The sequence below is a fragment of the Poecilia latipinna genome, unplaced genomic scaffold, assembly GCF_001443285.1.
Source record: "Poecilia latipinna isolate Pla-1442-1.1 unplaced genomic scaffold, P_latipinna-1.0 Scaffold1002, whole genome shotgun sequence".
In the NCBI taxonomy this organism is placed as follows: Eukaryota; Metazoa; Chordata; class Actinopteri; order Cyprinodontiformes; family Poeciliidae; genus Poecilia; species Poecilia latipinna.
In genome coordinates, this window is record NW_015113618.1 from 86,888 (window position 1) to 103,111 (window position 16,224).

General features: G+C 36.6%; 2 protein-coding genes across 5 annotated transcripts in view; both read left to right on the plus strand.

Moving 5' to 3' along the window:
* LOC106958635 (testis-expressed sequence 2 protein-like) overlaps nt 1-2,993 on the plus strand; it is a 36,622-nt gene extending 33,629 nt beyond the window's left edge. For 3 of the 4 annotated variants that reach the window (XM_015050622.1, XM_015050623.1, XM_015050624.1), the window contains 4 exons: nt 186-299; nt 436-645; nt 1,066-1,186; nt 1,442-2,993. In XM_015050622.1, coding sequence (XP_014906108.1) covers nt 186-299; nt 436-645; nt 1,066-1,186; nt 1,442-1,561 — 565 coding nt within the window. In that variant the 3' untranslated portion in view covers nt 1,562-2,993. The remainder of the gene's footprint in view (nt 1-185; nt 300-435; nt 646-1,065; nt 1,187-1,441) is intronic. The other variant, XM_015050625.1, reaches the window with a different exon arrangement.
* A 217-nt stretch (nt 2,994-3,210) lies between these two features.
* ccdc40 (coiled-coil domain 40 molecular ruler complex subunit) lies at nt 3,211-16,079 on the plus strand. Its single transcript, XM_015050626.1, has 19 exons — nt 3,211-4,391; nt 4,649-4,729; nt 4,978-5,041; nt 6,162-6,283; nt 6,465-6,548; nt 6,727-6,946; nt 8,070-8,227; nt 8,333-8,455; nt 9,025-9,146; nt 9,424-9,667; nt 9,756-9,938; nt 10,093-10,338; nt 11,568-11,781; nt 11,975-12,144; nt 12,229-12,320; nt 12,486-12,606; nt 13,887-14,075; nt 14,157-14,315; nt 14,758-16,079. Exons 2-19 carry the CDS (start codon nt 4,661-4,663, stop codon nt 14,998-15,000), a joined length of 2,823 nt encoding a protein of 940 aa, XP_014906112.1. The 5' UTR covers nt 3,211-4,391; nt 4,649-4,660; the 3' UTR covers nt 15,001-16,079.
* The last annotated feature ends 145 nt before the right edge of the window (nt 16,080-16,224 follow it).

A 16,224-nucleotide genomic window follows, 5' to 3' on the forward strand; every position in this document is an offset into this window, starting at 1 on the left:
CGTAATGGTGATGGCTTGAAGCATGTCTTTCTGTATGGCTAGAGAATGATACCTAATCACATCTTTTTAACCATAATTAAACCATAAAAATTCTTCACAATCACTTCATGGTTCTTTTGCAACTTACATATAAATATATATGTGTGTAGTAGCCCTGATCCGTTTTGGCTTTTGGTTGCTCCCAGACACAGGCCTCGGACCTACTGCCTATCTGCTAGTGATGAAGAGTCATCGAGTGCAGGGTCATCAGATGAAGAAGACAACACAGACATCGCAAATGATCCAGCTGGATCAGAAAGGTACCACTAAGCTTGTGTAATACTTTCTGTTACAGTTTTGTTATGCAATGTAATGCCTTGTGCGATGTCCAAATCAATTCATTAAAGTAAAAACACAAGTCAATAATAGTTCTTTCCTTCTTTTTGTTGAATGCAGTCCAGTGGGTGGACGTAGACCGAGCAAGATTATCCGCATTGTGGATAAGATTGCCAAATCCAAATACTTTCAGAAGGCCACGGAGACAGAGTTCATCAAAAAAAAGTTGGAGGAAGTGTCCAACACACCCCTCCTCCTCACTGTGGAGGTTCAGCAACTCAGAGGAACTCTAGCTGTCAACATTCCTCCTCCTCCCACTGACAGGATTTGGTATGTAAAGGCAGAATCATCTTACTGTTGCAATGTTCAGTAGGGTGGTCTCCACAGCAAGCATCCATATTTTGTTCAAAGGGGTAAATTGTTACGTCTTCATCATCAGTTTGTTTCCTACAGATCAACAAAATCAAGTGAACAAATGGATTTAAGATGACTCCTAATGGTGTTATCATCCCTCCATTTCTGCAAGGAGTTGCTGAAATTACAAATCTGTGTTTATAAATGAAGAGAAATTAACAGGCTGTGTTTGTTGTCAGAACAAGTAATTGCATTCTACTATACAGACACCTGTTTAGAGCTTAAGGATTGTATGTCTGCCCCCTGGTGGTAAAGGCTTTTTTCGTTTAAAAGGTATTGTACAGTAGAAATTCAAAACTTTTGAAAGTGAATGAATTTGAATGTTTTCTTCTGAAGGTACGGCTTTAGGATACCACCTCACTTGGAACTGAAGGCTCGACCAAAACTTGGGGAAAGAGAAGTGACTCTGTATCATGTTACAGACTGGATCGAGAAAAAATTGTACCAGGAATTCCAGGTAGTATTGCATACAGTGACTTGCAAAAGTACACACAGTACACATTGGCCCTCTAGAATTGTGTAAAAAAAAAAAAAAAAACCACATAAGTTTTTCACATTATAGTTGTTGAAGTACTACAAATTAATTCCTGAGATAATCCATGAAATATTACTTGTGTGCTTTTTAAAACCTTTAGTTCACTCAAATTATAACTGATTCAGTCATAGGCATGACAAGACACACAGAATGTTCACAAAATCTGTACTTTTTCAGAAAATCCTTGTAATGCCAAACATGGATGACGTGTGGCTGACTTTGATGCACTCTGCCATGGACCATCGAACAGCTGGCGGACCCTTAGTCAGCTTCCCGGGAATCGAGGAGATGTCCTGATAGCAGCCATCAGCCTTGGAGATCGTTTACAGTATTGCCTAAAGCTTCTGGAGATTCATAATAAAAGTTTAAGCCAAAGTCTTCAGGCGCTGTTGTGAGAGAAAGACATTCCCCCACAATCGGTTACTGTCTGGCCTACCAGAAAAGAAATGCTACAGTTTTCTAGGAACCAGGTTAAGTTAACCAAGTAGAAACTAATGGCAACATGTTGCTTGCTGCTATGTTAACTAGTACTCCCTACTGTAAGGAACTCATTGGTGAGTGACAGTTATTTGAAAGTGAATCATGGGTTGGCTCTTAGGTGATTCCAGTGCTCAAGGTAATAAGTAGGAATACACTCTGATTATTGTAAATATGTCCTCTAATCAGAAAGATGGAGATGCATTCACCAGGTACCTTAGTTAGTTAGCTGACCGAACATGAACAGGAGCACTGTATGTTCTGTTTATTTTGCAAGAGACCTGAAACCTTTTTGTTTTTTGATCAGTTATTAATATACAGTATTTTTATTTGTTGTGACCAGACCTGAGCACCCTGTACAACTGCCAAAACTTTCTTTTAATTTTATATTAATACCACTGATGCTCTTATCAAACTGTATGTTAATACTGAGCAGCTGAAGTAGTAAGGATATAATCTGCCTTGGAAATTCTATACGTGTTTATTGCACAAGCACAACAAAGCCAACAAGTGCTTCATAGACTAAGAGACTATATAAAGTATACCTGAAGAGTACAATGCCTCAAGAACTTGGTTGAATGTATATCAGGAGGCTTTTGGGTCAATTTTTTGGTAGCTGAAAACAGTTTTTACCCAGATCAAGTTAGGCTGGGTTATGCAAACAATTGCACAAATTTGTTTCCCTGCCCTCATGACAAACACCATCTTACTTTGCACATTTTTTCCCCAGATGGTCAGCAAAGCTAATGAAGTAGCACCTGATGCATTTTTATCATACAGCACATGTTGACATTGGGAGAGAATATTGTTGACCAACTTGGAATGTGCTTTTTAAAACTACCTGCCATACTGTATGTAAACAGACGGTATACTCAACACAGAACGCATACTTCTTGCCAAGAATGTAGCTACAGGTTCCATTTTCTGAAGAAATGTTTCTAAGCCAAAGTCCTGTAGGGTCAGATTCTTTTATGTGCTTAAATCAATAAAGCTTTGTAGGTTCATACTGAAGAGAGTGCTACGAACTTGCATCAGCTTTGTTTACAGACGTTCTTACAGTTTGATTTTATTTTAGTTCATTGAATCACTGTGACAATAGTTATCTTGGTAATTTTCTTTTACTTTTTGTTTCCAGTTTACATGGTCTTTTGAAGATGCTTAAAGTGGGTTCTGGCTTCAGTTTTTTGACTTTTTGGTATTATGAGAATGAAACAAGATTTTTGAGGAAATATTAATAAAGATGTGTAATTTGTATCTGTGAATTATTAATTACGTCTGACAATGTCATTTAAGGCCAATATTCAAATATTATGAAGGCTGAAAATGATTCCACTTGTATCAGCCTTATTTATATAGCAAAAATAAATCTGTTAATGATAGCCTTGTTTGGCTTACAATTTACCCTTCTGAATTTGTTCTCATGCCCTTCTATATATTTATTTCTAAATTGTTGTGTAAACATGAGGGTCCTCAGTCAGAGGCTACTTCAGAGTTGCTGTAATATGGAATCCTACAGGAGACACAGACGAGCAACTACAACTATGAAGAAAATTGTATGATTTAAGTTGCAACATTTAAATTCCCATAATAAAGTGATGAAGTATTTTTAAATTGAATTAAAGAACAGATTTTTAGCATTAGTGTAGCTGTTTTTATTAATGTATTCTGTCTGAAAATTATAATACAGTTTAATTAAATCCTGAACCAATTTGTTGGCAAAGAGTTTACTTGAATATAAACCAAACCAATAGGGACATTGCAAAACTTCACCAATCTCATTGTATCTTCTTTATTGATGGATGAATTTTCACATTAAGACCTTAAAGCCGTCATCAGTTCCTAGTACATTACTTGGAAAACTATTCATACTACGAATTACTTGAATGAGACCATTAGTCATTAAAATACTTTTGTATACTTTTGTATTTCAATTCATGGTGTAAAATTATGGAACAAGTTAAATCAGGAGTTAAAACAGTTAAAATTTAATACAATTTAAAAGGAAATGGGTAATTTTCACAAGATATAGAAATGTGGGAGAGAGTTAGCACAACTCTGTATGCCAATTGAGGCTTAAGCATATGAGTGTGAGTGGGTATGAATGCATATATTTAGATGTAAACCCAGATAAAATGGAAAATTAATTAACCTGTCTTTTTACTATTATTTAATAAAGGGTCCATCTGAAAATAGTGTATGAGTTTATGGGGTAGGAGTTCATAAGTTTCTCACTTCTTCCTACTCCTTTTCGAGCATGTTAATATTATTGTGGTACAAAAATATGTTTTTTGCATTCCTTGTTCATGTGTGTAATTTTGTACTTAATGTTCGAAATAATAAAAATAAATAAATGTAACCTCTTCAAGCATGTACTTCAAGTATGGCTTTAGTGTTTAATAAGGCAATTCATCTTTTGCGAAATAAACAAGCAGTTATAAATATCACTAAAACTAAATTAAGTGATTTTGTCTATTTGACGGTAAGCTAAAGCGCTTTTACACACGCTTTTTTTGTGTGTTTTTACTGGGTAACTCTTTAAATGTTGTAACTGCCATTGAAAGTTCATGTGCCGGAAGTTACTGTTGCCTGGTTACGCTTGTTTGGTCACAATAGCCTACTCTGCGGTTTTGTTAGCTGCAGGAAAGCGGTGGTAGGTGTTTGTTTTCATTGTTCTTTATTTAACAAATGAAACGAAAATATGAGTAGGCTAATACCTCCTGAAAGTGTACTTTTTTAGTTGTAAACAGTCAACTTTTATCGAACGGAATGAATTACGATACTTAATTTTACTTGACAGATGTTGAGTACCTCACAACAATAAACGGATAATAATTATAATGGTGATAATTTGTTACGCAAAAACCGTCAAGACAGCTTGGCGTGACATGCTAACATTTTGTTGTTAAGACTACAGGTAAAATGCAGAACGTAAGTGACGAAGACCAACTTGACGAAGACCACCTGAATGCACAAGATGGCGCTAGTGCGGTGACTATCCCTCTTTCTTTTGAGGTTTAATTTCCATAAAGCAGATTTGTTTTCTGTTTTAATTCCTGCGCTGTGTTAGTTTATTATCCATTTAGCTTAAGATAGCAGATACTTGGTTTTCTTTCTATTTTAATGTCCTATAGAATATCAGCAGGGTATTATGTTTGCAACACTTTCAAGTTGAAGCTTAAAGTTATACCAATACTCAATGTGAAGCTCATAACAGATTTATTTTTTCTCTCATACAGAGTCCATCAGCACAGCAGTCAGATGATGTCACTCATGATTCTGTTCTTGATCCAAATGTGGCAGGTGAATACTTGAATAGTCTTTAGTATCCTGTTAAACCTGCCATTACACAGCTGCACAGTATACTCTGTTTAGAGCACTTGTTGTCAAATGGGAGTACAAGTACCTCTGGGGGTTCTAGAATTCTGTTTAAAGTTGTATAAGAATATTATCCAATAGTTTGACCCAACCTGGCTTGTGCACCCTGACCTGCTGCTTTTTCCATTTGCTTTTACTGCATTAACAGTTAACCCAAAAATAATTCATACCTTGTACAGATTTAAAAGTAAAATTATTTTTCATTTAACTAAGAAGCTATATATATATATATATATATATATATATATATATATATATATATATATATATATATATATATAATATATCGAGAGTTTTTTTTTGTTTTTTTTTTTTTTTACAAAAATCTTAATTTGTATTATGTTAATCTTTTTGTTTGCACAATTTTTTTTTCTAAAAGTATAAATGGATGTAGTTTGAGATTATGATCCCTAAATAGGATGCCTATTGTTAATAATTATTTATTATTTATTAGTGACAAAGATTGATAAATCAATTATTTAGATTTAACATGTACAGTGACTGCTAGGAAAGACAAGTGTCTTGTTGTTGACTCACCACTCAGAAACCACTGTTGCATCCTTGATGGTTGTGCGGAAGGCTTCACTTCGTCTGCTTCTGAGTCTGACTCCGGGTCAAAGATGTACCATACATACTATATAATTTCACATCTGTTTGCATTCATTTTCCCTTTCTACAAAGTGTGAATGTAAACATGGAGTTGGGGGGCCTCGGCCGGCAGCAGGTTATTTGGATTCAAAGTGTCAAGAGGCTCTTAAAGAGCTCATTCTGAAAGGTTCTTAAGGCAGTCTGCTGGGTGCCTGTCTTTAAAAAGGAATGACCCGCAGAGAATATGTGAAGTAGAAAATGTCACACATGAAGTTAGCAATATGCTATCAACTATAAAGGAAACATAACAAAAAAAGGGGAAGTTTTCAAGCTGGTTTTAAGGACCAAGACAATGAAACTTTTCCAAACTCTATGTCAGACTTTAAAAAAATACTTTCTCTTTTTTTGTAAGTTTCCTTCACATTGTACTTCATGTTTTTTTTGGCACTCTGTGTAACTCCTGCAGCTGATCAGTTGAGCATTGGCACATCAGAAGACGACAGGGGACCAGAACATGACGAGGACTCCCCACAAGAAGAGGAAGAAAATGAAGACATCTTCACTATAAACCCTGAACATGTCTGTTTGTGTTTATATATACAGTGTTTTACTGTATATATTTAAGCTTAAACATACAAGCTTAAAATGTGCTTGTATGTTAATATTTAAGTTTCACAAACATTTGATGAATTTATGAGCCGTTTCAAGATATTCTGGTGATCTTGCCTCCTGATAATTGTTTGTGTCCTCTGCTTTACAGCCGCTGATCCAAGGATTTCAAAATGCTTTCAACGTTTACTTTGAAAAACGTCTAGAAGGACTCCGGCTAGAACTGAAGGGAATGGTTGGCTACTTTTCAATCAACATCAACAAAATTAGGATTTAAATGAAATGTGAACAGTTCTTGTTTGGCCTGTTGTACAAACAGCACATGTATTACACCATTGTGGCCCCAGCGTAGTGACAGCTTTGAAAGTTTTATGTCTGATTCTCTCATTATGCTCTCTTTCTTCTGAGTCCAGGTGCCAGTTAAAAGGGTGGGGAGTAAAAAGGTAGCTGAGCTAGTTATGGAATTGGAAAAAACCGAAAAAAAACAGAAAGCAGCTGAAAGCAAGCTGCACGACATTCAAGAATCCAAGACAGAGACCGAAGCTGAACTGAAGCGTGAACAAGATCGTCTGAAAGAGGCACAGAGCCATTATTACAACATAAAAAATCTGAGCCGCCAAGCCAAAGCTGTGGGTAGGATTTGCTTTTCAGTTGATGCTGCTCATGCATCACTGATGTTCTTCCCTCTTTTCTTTTTGCTCAAATGAGCAAATATCTGATCATTAAACTGTTACATGTTTTAATGTTTAAACTCATTACTTCGATTTTGAAGTAAATGTAATTAAGCCCATATCCAATAATCTCTCAGTTTGTGCATCCGCAATCAAACACAGAGGTAAACAACACAGCCGTCAAAATACGAACTTGTCAGAAGAGCTTCACTCTTCAGTTTAGGTTAAGTCAGATGGACGATCCGGTGTGTGCTTGTTATGGTAACTAAGCTCTTCCAAAAGACTCAAAGCTGAAGTTATATATTGCTTTCACAGAAGCTTTGTGAATTAAAATGTTTTGTTGTTCTTGTCTTTACTTAAACTTATCTTATTGGTTTGTTTTTAAATACAGTGCCCATAACAGATATCTTATATATTTTTTGCTTGGTATCCCTCTTAAATGTTTCTGATTTTCAAACAGTTTTTAATATCAGACATAGATAAATCAAAAATACCAGATGATTTAATTTATTCAGGGAAAACAAGATTTCCAAACCAAACTTGTCTTGTGTTTAAAAAATAGCAGTTGCCCCCTTTGTTTAATTATTACTTAATCAGTTATTAATGGAATTAATTGTGACACATAGGATCAAGAAATCCCTTAAAGGACAACATGAAGTAGGTTAGAAGAAGTTTAAAAGCAATTCATGACGCCTTAATCTAATCTAAAAAATAAGGCTTTGGGACTTTGATGAACTAGAAGAGTTATTTATTCACCAGTGGAGAAAACACTGAACAGCTGTGAGCATTCCCATGAGTGCCCAGCTAACAGGAATATTCTACAGCTAATCTACGCACTCACAAAGAACCAGTCAAGGAAAAACAGAGTAAATAAATAAATGATGATCACGGTGCAAAACGATTATTTTAACTGGACAGAATTGTAAATTCACAGGATGTTGAAACGGTATATATGGAATGCAGCCCATCATGTCATACAGTGGATATACACAGTATTACCATAACAGTAGAATGTGATTTTTCAGATCAAATATCTAACCTCAAATTTTAAACATCACATCTTTCACTTCTCTGTTTTACACCAGTGTCTGCAAGGCAGGCGGACCTAGACAAAAAGCAACAGCGGGTCATTTTCGCCCAAGCAGCCAGGGAGGAACTGCAGTCCCAAGTCAAAGTCATGGATTACACCAGATACAAAGTGAACGCACAGAAGACAAAGGCAGAAGAAGACAAAATAAAGCAGGTGCCTATGCTGTTTTGCATTGACACGTCTTAACTAATTTTCTAGGTGGTAGGAAAAATCCTGAACTGAGTGGTAATTTTTTTGAAAATGTCTCTTTGTCATCAGGACTTGTATGTAGATCATCTGACAAAGGACTTGGACAGCAAGGCACAGCAGGTGGCGGAGTACGAGATCCAGGGAAGCGCTCAAGCCCAGGAGACAGCGGAAGTCACCAAAGCACTCTCTGAGGTAACTGTTACGTTAAGAAAAATTAAGAATTTCTAGCATATCGGTTCAAATGTCAGCTTTAGAAGAAGACTATGTAATCAGGCATCGCATATTTTTATTAACCGGTTTTGCAACTGCCTCAGTGATTGTGAAAAAAATATATCAGGTGATCCCTTTTATTTACACAAGTGCTTTTCTGATCATTTTGATTCATTTATATTTTATTTTAATTCAGAGCTCCCTTCTGTGTGTTTTCATTTAGAGCGAATGTCAGCATGTCAGGTCCTATAACACTGACTTTTCACATTACTTTTGAAAGTATTTACATAGATAAATATTGCTGAGAATCATCAGCATAACAATAAAAAATTTTCATTTTTCTTTTTTTTTTTTACAATGGTGAAGTATGATAATTCAGACAATAATAAGATAAGCTAAATGAAAAACATAATATTAAGAAGAAACATAAACATTAAGAAGGTGTGCAAGTGTGGCTTTTCACCAGCTAGTTTAACTCTAACAGTATTTTAATATATTCAGAACCTGAGGTCAGACTTGAAAGCTGTGCATTCATGACTGTCTTTGTCTAGGCTGAGATGGAATACGAATCGCTGCTAATGATGCACAAAAAGCTGCTGCACCAGTGGAACAGCAACATAACAGACATAAAGAGACACGATGAGACTGTTAATGCGATGCAGGAAGCTGTACGGTAAGATGGAGAGTAAGGGGGAAGGCTGAAGATGTCAATTTCTGTACAAGTTGGTTTTAACAACTTGACAAGGAAGAATTTTAAATGAAAAAGAAATATTTGCTTGGCTGTTTGAGGTTTCTCAAGCAGATGTGAAAAATATGTTGTTTCTGCTAAATCTGTCCAAAGTTCTATATATTTAAGATATACTCTGATTTTTTTTATTATTAAACTGAAATGCTAATAATGTTATCCTTGCTTGATTGCATGTTTTTTTGTATTTTTTTTTTTACTTTAGTGCGGTTGAGGATGAGGTGATCTTGCTGGACAGAGAGATTGAAGGTTATAAGAAATCCATCTACGTAGAGCTGGAGAATAATGAGACACTGACCGTTCAGCTGAACCGGAGTTCAATGGACTGTGTGTCTGTGGAAAAACTGATCAATAAGAAAAAGTTGGAACGAGAGGCGCTGCAGGCTCAGTTCACCGCCTGTCTAAATTCCCTGTCTGAGACAAAGCAGATCTTTGCCGCACTCACAAAAGTACAACAAGAACCTTCTGAAACCTCTCCCTGCTCTGATGCTTGCTTTCAATTTCCTAACCTGACTTCTACTTTTTTCTCTTTTCAAGGAAATGACGGCACATCAAACTGAACTAAAAAGTCAGAAGAACAGGCTGGAGAAACTGAGTGCTGCACGTCTGGAGCTGCAAGAGAAAATTATGGCCTACTTTCAGCAGCAGCTCACACACAGCAAGGCGGCTTCACATTCACAAAATCTCACAAACAAGTTGGTCACTCGAAAGAAGGAGAAGGTAAAAAAAAAAAAGTGGCTTCAAATGTTTGACAGTAACAAACCAGAATCCACAATTTAAGCTATTTTTTTTGTTTGCATTTTCTTCGTTGTGTTTATTTTTTTCTCTTTATCAAAAAGTATGTCTTTTGTCTTTCTTACTACATTAATTACAGATGCATCAGCTGCAGCTGCAGGAAAGAGACACCTTGTCAGTGAAGCTGGAGTGCCAGAAGGTTGAGCAGCATGTCAACAGCCTGACCATTTCCTTGGAGAGCCTTGATGAGGAGATTAATAAGTACAACAAGTTGCTGAATTCGCATGAGAATACATTTGCTTCGCTTGTTCGACAAATCAGGCAGAAAGAAACAACAGTGAACACCCTAAAAATCAGGATTGCTAAAATTGTGGAGATCACCGGGGTAAGAGACTAAATGGAGACAGTAAACTTTAGCTTTTACTTTAGTTTTACCATCTTTCTGGGAGAACGAACTCTGATCTCTGATGATTGTCCTGGGTCCCCACTTATGCTCTCCTTTCTTCTGATGCTCTGTTTTACACCATTATTCAATTTAAAGACACAGTGATTAATCATTTCCAATTTTCTAGGAGAGCCCACTTGATTTTTTTTTCCAATTATTTAAATCTTTCTGATGTGTTTTGATATGAGGCGTATCTCCATATAAGTAAGTAAGTAAAATACTTATATAGTACCTTTCATAGACATATAAACTTTATTCCTTGTTTCACACCAAACCCAACTGAGAATTTGTTTCCAAAAAGTTAATCTGACCAAAGCACAGTGTCCCAACTAAAGGCTATGTAGCATTAGCAAACTCTATTTCTACTTTTGCAGTGGCTACATCAGTTATCTACATAGCTGGTTGTTGTGTAGATAACTGGTGTTTATTGTAAAAATGCCACTTTTTGGTGCAGTTTTCTAGCAATGAACTTTAGAGGTTTGTTTTACCTTTTGTTTCATGATCCTTTTTATTGTGTCAGGTGCAGGAAAAACATGATCCTCATTTAGGATAATGGACAGTGAACAAGAGAAATGGGCCTCTATGCCTCAGGAAAAGAGAATAACATGGGTTGTTAATTAGAAGCTCATAGAAAATGCTTTATTTATTTATTTATTTATTTATTTTTCAAAAAGTGATTAGGGGATATCTGCAGTTGTGCCATTGATGATTTCTTTAAAGACAATTAACTCAAATTAAAGGCTGGATTTTTCCAAAATTTTCTGTGGGAGATGATGCTTCTTTAGTGGATTCATGTTAAAGTTTTCACATCTTTTGTATTTATTTATTTTTTCTTAATTTACAGAAAACTTTTGATTACTATTAAAAAATAATTATGCACATAAATTAAAGTACTTACTTAAATAATTTAAAAAACACTTAAAATATATGCAAAGTATTGTAATAATAATAATAATGTTTTCATAATATACAAATTTAATTATTTTCTATAAATTCTCCAGTGAGATGGCTCCTGATGGATTGATTATGTGTAGACATGAGGCTGATGAACTTTATGCCTCATAGGATTTTGATGCATAAGTGTAATAAAGTGGACTTAGAAATGCTTTTTATAATTTAGACCTAAAAATACCGAGACACATTTTTGATTTGCTTCTTCCTATTCCCAGCAAGAAGACGTGCATCCTCTGCAAATCAAGATCGATAATATACTAGTTGAGATTGATGAGCTTGCTGCTCACATCAAGAGTGAGCAGCGCCTCTGGTTGCTGCACCAGGGAACCCTGGTGGGCCTGACCAGAGAGTTGGATGTCAACAAGAAGAAGATGCGCAAACTGCAGAAAGACTACACTGGACTGCAGATGAAGGACATCCGACTAGATGGTACGCATCCCATGTGCAGAAAATCACTTCTTGGGTTAACAGGTTTTATAAGACACTTTCAAATCAGATGTAGTACAGTAATTCTGTTGTGTATGAGTTGCCAGTCTGATAATACCACATTTAATTGTAAAGCTATTCACTATTAACCATTAGCATCCCTTAACAATGTTGACTGTAACTTCGCCACCCCCAGGTCAGACTAAACAAGAGGAACGAGAGCTGGCGGAGCTGGAGAGGGGCTCGATGGTGCTGAGGAAAGACCTCGAGAAGCTCTGCAAGCTGAAGACAAAGAACAAAGAGCGAAATGAGACTCTGGAGATGGAAAACATACAGATGGAGACAGACTTTAGAAACAAACTCAAGGCATGGCATGGCTGTTTGATAGTTGTTCCTTCCCTTTTTAACTTTGCAATCGAACTAGAACTAACTTGAATGTGTTTTTGTCAGGATGCTGAAGAGCAATCTGCCAGCCTTCACATGAAACTCGAGAACATTCAGGAGGAAAAAGAGAACCTCCTCAAGTGTCTGGCGAAGGCTAAGTCAGTCACATTTAATCACAAACTGGTCACCATCTTAATTACATACCTTAACATAATTTTTTAAATACACAAGAGATTTAAGCTGATGTGTTGCTGAGGTCATATTTTAGATATATTTAAAAGAACAGCATCTCAGTCTGACCTCAGGCTCTTGTAAATCTGCAGGCAGCAGATCATGCTGTGGGAGAGGAAGACCATTATTCTAAAGGAGACTCGGTCAGTAGTGGAGTTCGACATTAGCCAGGGAGACATCCAGAAGATGAATGCTGAAATGCATCGAATGGAGGTAAGCATATTTAGCTTCATGTGATGATGAGGAGAGATAATAAAACCAGATTCAGCTTGATCATTTTACTGTTTGTCGAGGTAAACGTTTGCAAAACAAAGTGTTGCATTTCTAGTTTCTTTATGATGGTATTTTTTGTATTAACTTCCACAATGTAGTAGGGCTGGGTGATAAATTGATTACAATCTCTATCGCGATGGACACGGCATCAATATCAATAGAAAATATGTCCAATAATTTTACTAAACTCCATAATCGCGCAGCATTCTGAGGGATTGGATTTTTTTGGTTACCTAGCAACAACCTGTTGACTATGTTTCGCAGCAGCAGTTTCAGGTTTCTCCACCGTGCCTTACAGCTGCTTAAAAATATAAAACAACGAGGAGGGAAGGGGAAAAAATGAGTACCACAGCTTGAATGGAAAATGCACATGAAGCAGGAAAGGTCACACCACCATTGTGGCAGTGTTTCAAAATAACAAAACTAATCAATAATCATTGACTGATATATTGTGTTATAGTTATATTGTGATACGTTTTTCAGCCATATTGTCCGATATAGCTATTTTGTACTGTATGTTATGTTAGACATGTTTTGAGGCACAATGAAGTTCTTATAAGAGTAAAGTGTAAATATACATGAGCAAAAATGCAAATCATAAAAAAAAAATGTTTCCATCTAAATTAGCTGTTAGCATTTTAAAACAGTTGCAGCATGAACAGTCTTCTTGTGTGATGTAAAGCATGCACCTTTCAGCCGACTTCGGTCAATTTACCTTTTTTAGGAAGCAAAATTAATCCTATCAAAAACATTTCAAGCATTCCAGACATTTATTCACCGAATGCACAGTCACCGACTTACACAGGCAGCAGATTGTGTTGCAGCACAGTCTGCTCAAATACTGAAATAATTTAAGCTATCACTCGTCTTCAGTTTCATAACATTGATTGAATTGGTGCACCGCACGATGTAAAGGCAGAGTGAGCACCCCGTACAGTTACCGCTGGCGTCCTGGGTTTGATTTCGAATCCTGAGCCTTTTGTTGTGTGTCTTTCCCTTTTCTGTCGCCACCTGTTTCCTGCCTGGTGACTGTCAAATTATTGGCTTTCTGTAAAGGTGTGATACTTTTCAGGGTGAGGAGGGCAGTGCTAGTGGTGGTTGGTGGCGGCAAAAAGTAGAATACATCCTGCTTTATAAATTCAGTGACGCTTTATGATTTTTCAAAAATATGTCTGCATTTTTTTTATTCCTATTTCGGACCTTCCGCAATATTTGTGCAGATATATATCGACAAGCTGACAAAACGACAAGAGTATTTGATGAGGGAAAGCCAGAAAGTTGTGGAGAGAAGAGAAAACCTCGACATACGCAAGGATGCCATGATCCGAGACCGCCGCCAACACCTTGCAAAGTGGGAGCTGAAACGCTCCTGCGCTGGCCTGCAGAGAAAAATCCAAAAAACATTATATGTAAGTAAGAGAGGTAGATTTATCAACATCCAGAAAATAAAAAGAACAAGCTATATAATTATCCTACATATGTCTCTTCAGGCTTTTGAAGTTTATGAAGAGGAGGCGAAGGAGCTTGAGAACAAGAAAACTCTCCTGAGTGAGAATATTCAGCTGCAAACGCAACAAGTAACTGAACTGTCAAGCACCAGCACAAAGATAGGCCGTAACTTGGAAAACCTCCAGGATAACAAAGACATGGTAAATCTGTGAGCAATTTTTCCCCCCCCCCAAATTCTTTGTATGATTAAAATAGTTGGTGCTAAGTATTTTAAGCAGTACTCATCACTGTCATGAAGATGAACCAAGTGCAGTGCACTATATCTTCATTCTTCATGTAAAAAATAACAACTGGCATTCATCAGTCAAACAAGTGAATCACATTGTGTTACACAACAGCCCAACAAAGGCGTGGTGATAAAGTATATTTTAAGGCTGTTTCTTCCTACGTCAAGTCAACACAAGTTGAATTCCTGGCATGAGTATCACAGCTTCTATTTTTAACAACCTCCCACACACATTAACAATGAGCAATCGAGATAATGTCTTATTGTTCCATCTGCCTGTGTGATGTCTGTTGGAAATGCTCAAAAATGTACAAGCACCAAACAACTTCACCTTGTCTTTCTTCACCTCTTTCCAGAACCAGACTTTCCTAATTACTATGCAGGATCGAAACAAGAAGCTGCAGGCCGTTTGCAAGGGGATCTACAAACCGTCATCCAGCAGTGAAACAATCGGAGCCACCCTGCAGAGTCAAAGGGAGCACTTGGAGGAGTGCAGCAAGGTCTTGAAGCAAAGCTGTGAGGACTTCCCTGAGCACCAGGGGGCGCTGCACCCTGTGACACTAGCAGCAGAAGCTTTCATAAAAATTGCAAACCAGTAATGTTCTTAGAGTGAGGCGGTGATTGAAACGTAACAGTGAGTACAACAAAGGCATGTGGATGAGATACAAGAGGAAATGCCTAATTTACTGGTTTATCTGAATGTTTTTTTTTTTCTTTGCTGTAATGTTTGGATTGAATTATTTGTTTGGACAACAACATGTTTCCTTATAGACTTAGGTAGAGAAATACAAAAAAGAAAATAGTTAGTGAAGTTGTCAGTTTCTTCTTGGAATCAATATGTAATTTACTTTAGGAAGTAAAGTTCAATGTATTCATGTTTCTTCCCCTTGTGTTGTTTGATTTGTACGTTTGTCAGTAATATGCTGCAGCAAAGGCCACTTACTCTTTATGAAAAGATACCTTGATTGAATCAAATAATTAGGACATTTTAATGGCTTCTTCTCCATTAATAATTTAAGGTGTTTCAGGACACTGTCATGTTTCAGGATGCTTCTTAGTTAGCACCGCTGTGGCTCTAGGAATAGTTTTGCAAACCACACTTTGAGTCTGAATAAAACCAAGCAGCCCCGTGACGTCCATGATGGAGACATGCAGACTGGATATGAATACAATGTGAAGACCTTTCAATGACCAAAGCCATGCTGTGGAACTGGTTTCTCCTTAAAATGTCTGCAGCAGTTTTCCCAAAACAAACTCCTATGCATGTTTGTGTCTACAGGCTAAACCCTGAACAAACTGTCATTATCACTGCTAACATGAAGCAAGGAAAATCATGCCATCAATTAAAGGGGTTTCCTCTAATGAAACTGTTGAATAACCAACAAATAATGACAGAAATTGTCTGTGCCTTGTCACTGATCACATTATTTCACACATTCCTCCTATAAATGGTTGTTATGTTGAGTTTTCTGCTGATGGTGGTGAGAAATACAATGTAGGCACGAATGTACAAATGCATCGATTATTTTTGTGAGTTTGAAGAAGTTGCTACTTTTCCTGCTGGAGAAAAACTGACAATGTAGCAGCTTCAATACTGTGCACCATGGAAACCAATGTAATTATTGTCTAGACATATTAATTTTTAGTAAGACTGTTAATTAAGTTAATAATTTTTCAAGTCAGGAAAGCAGGAACAATTAAAATGATATCACCAGTCTTATATGGGTCTCAGTGTGTAATTCTGAACAAATACGACACCTAGAAGGCAGATCAATGAAGGTTTATACAAAAAGATTGAATGGTTATAAGAAAAAGTAATGTAT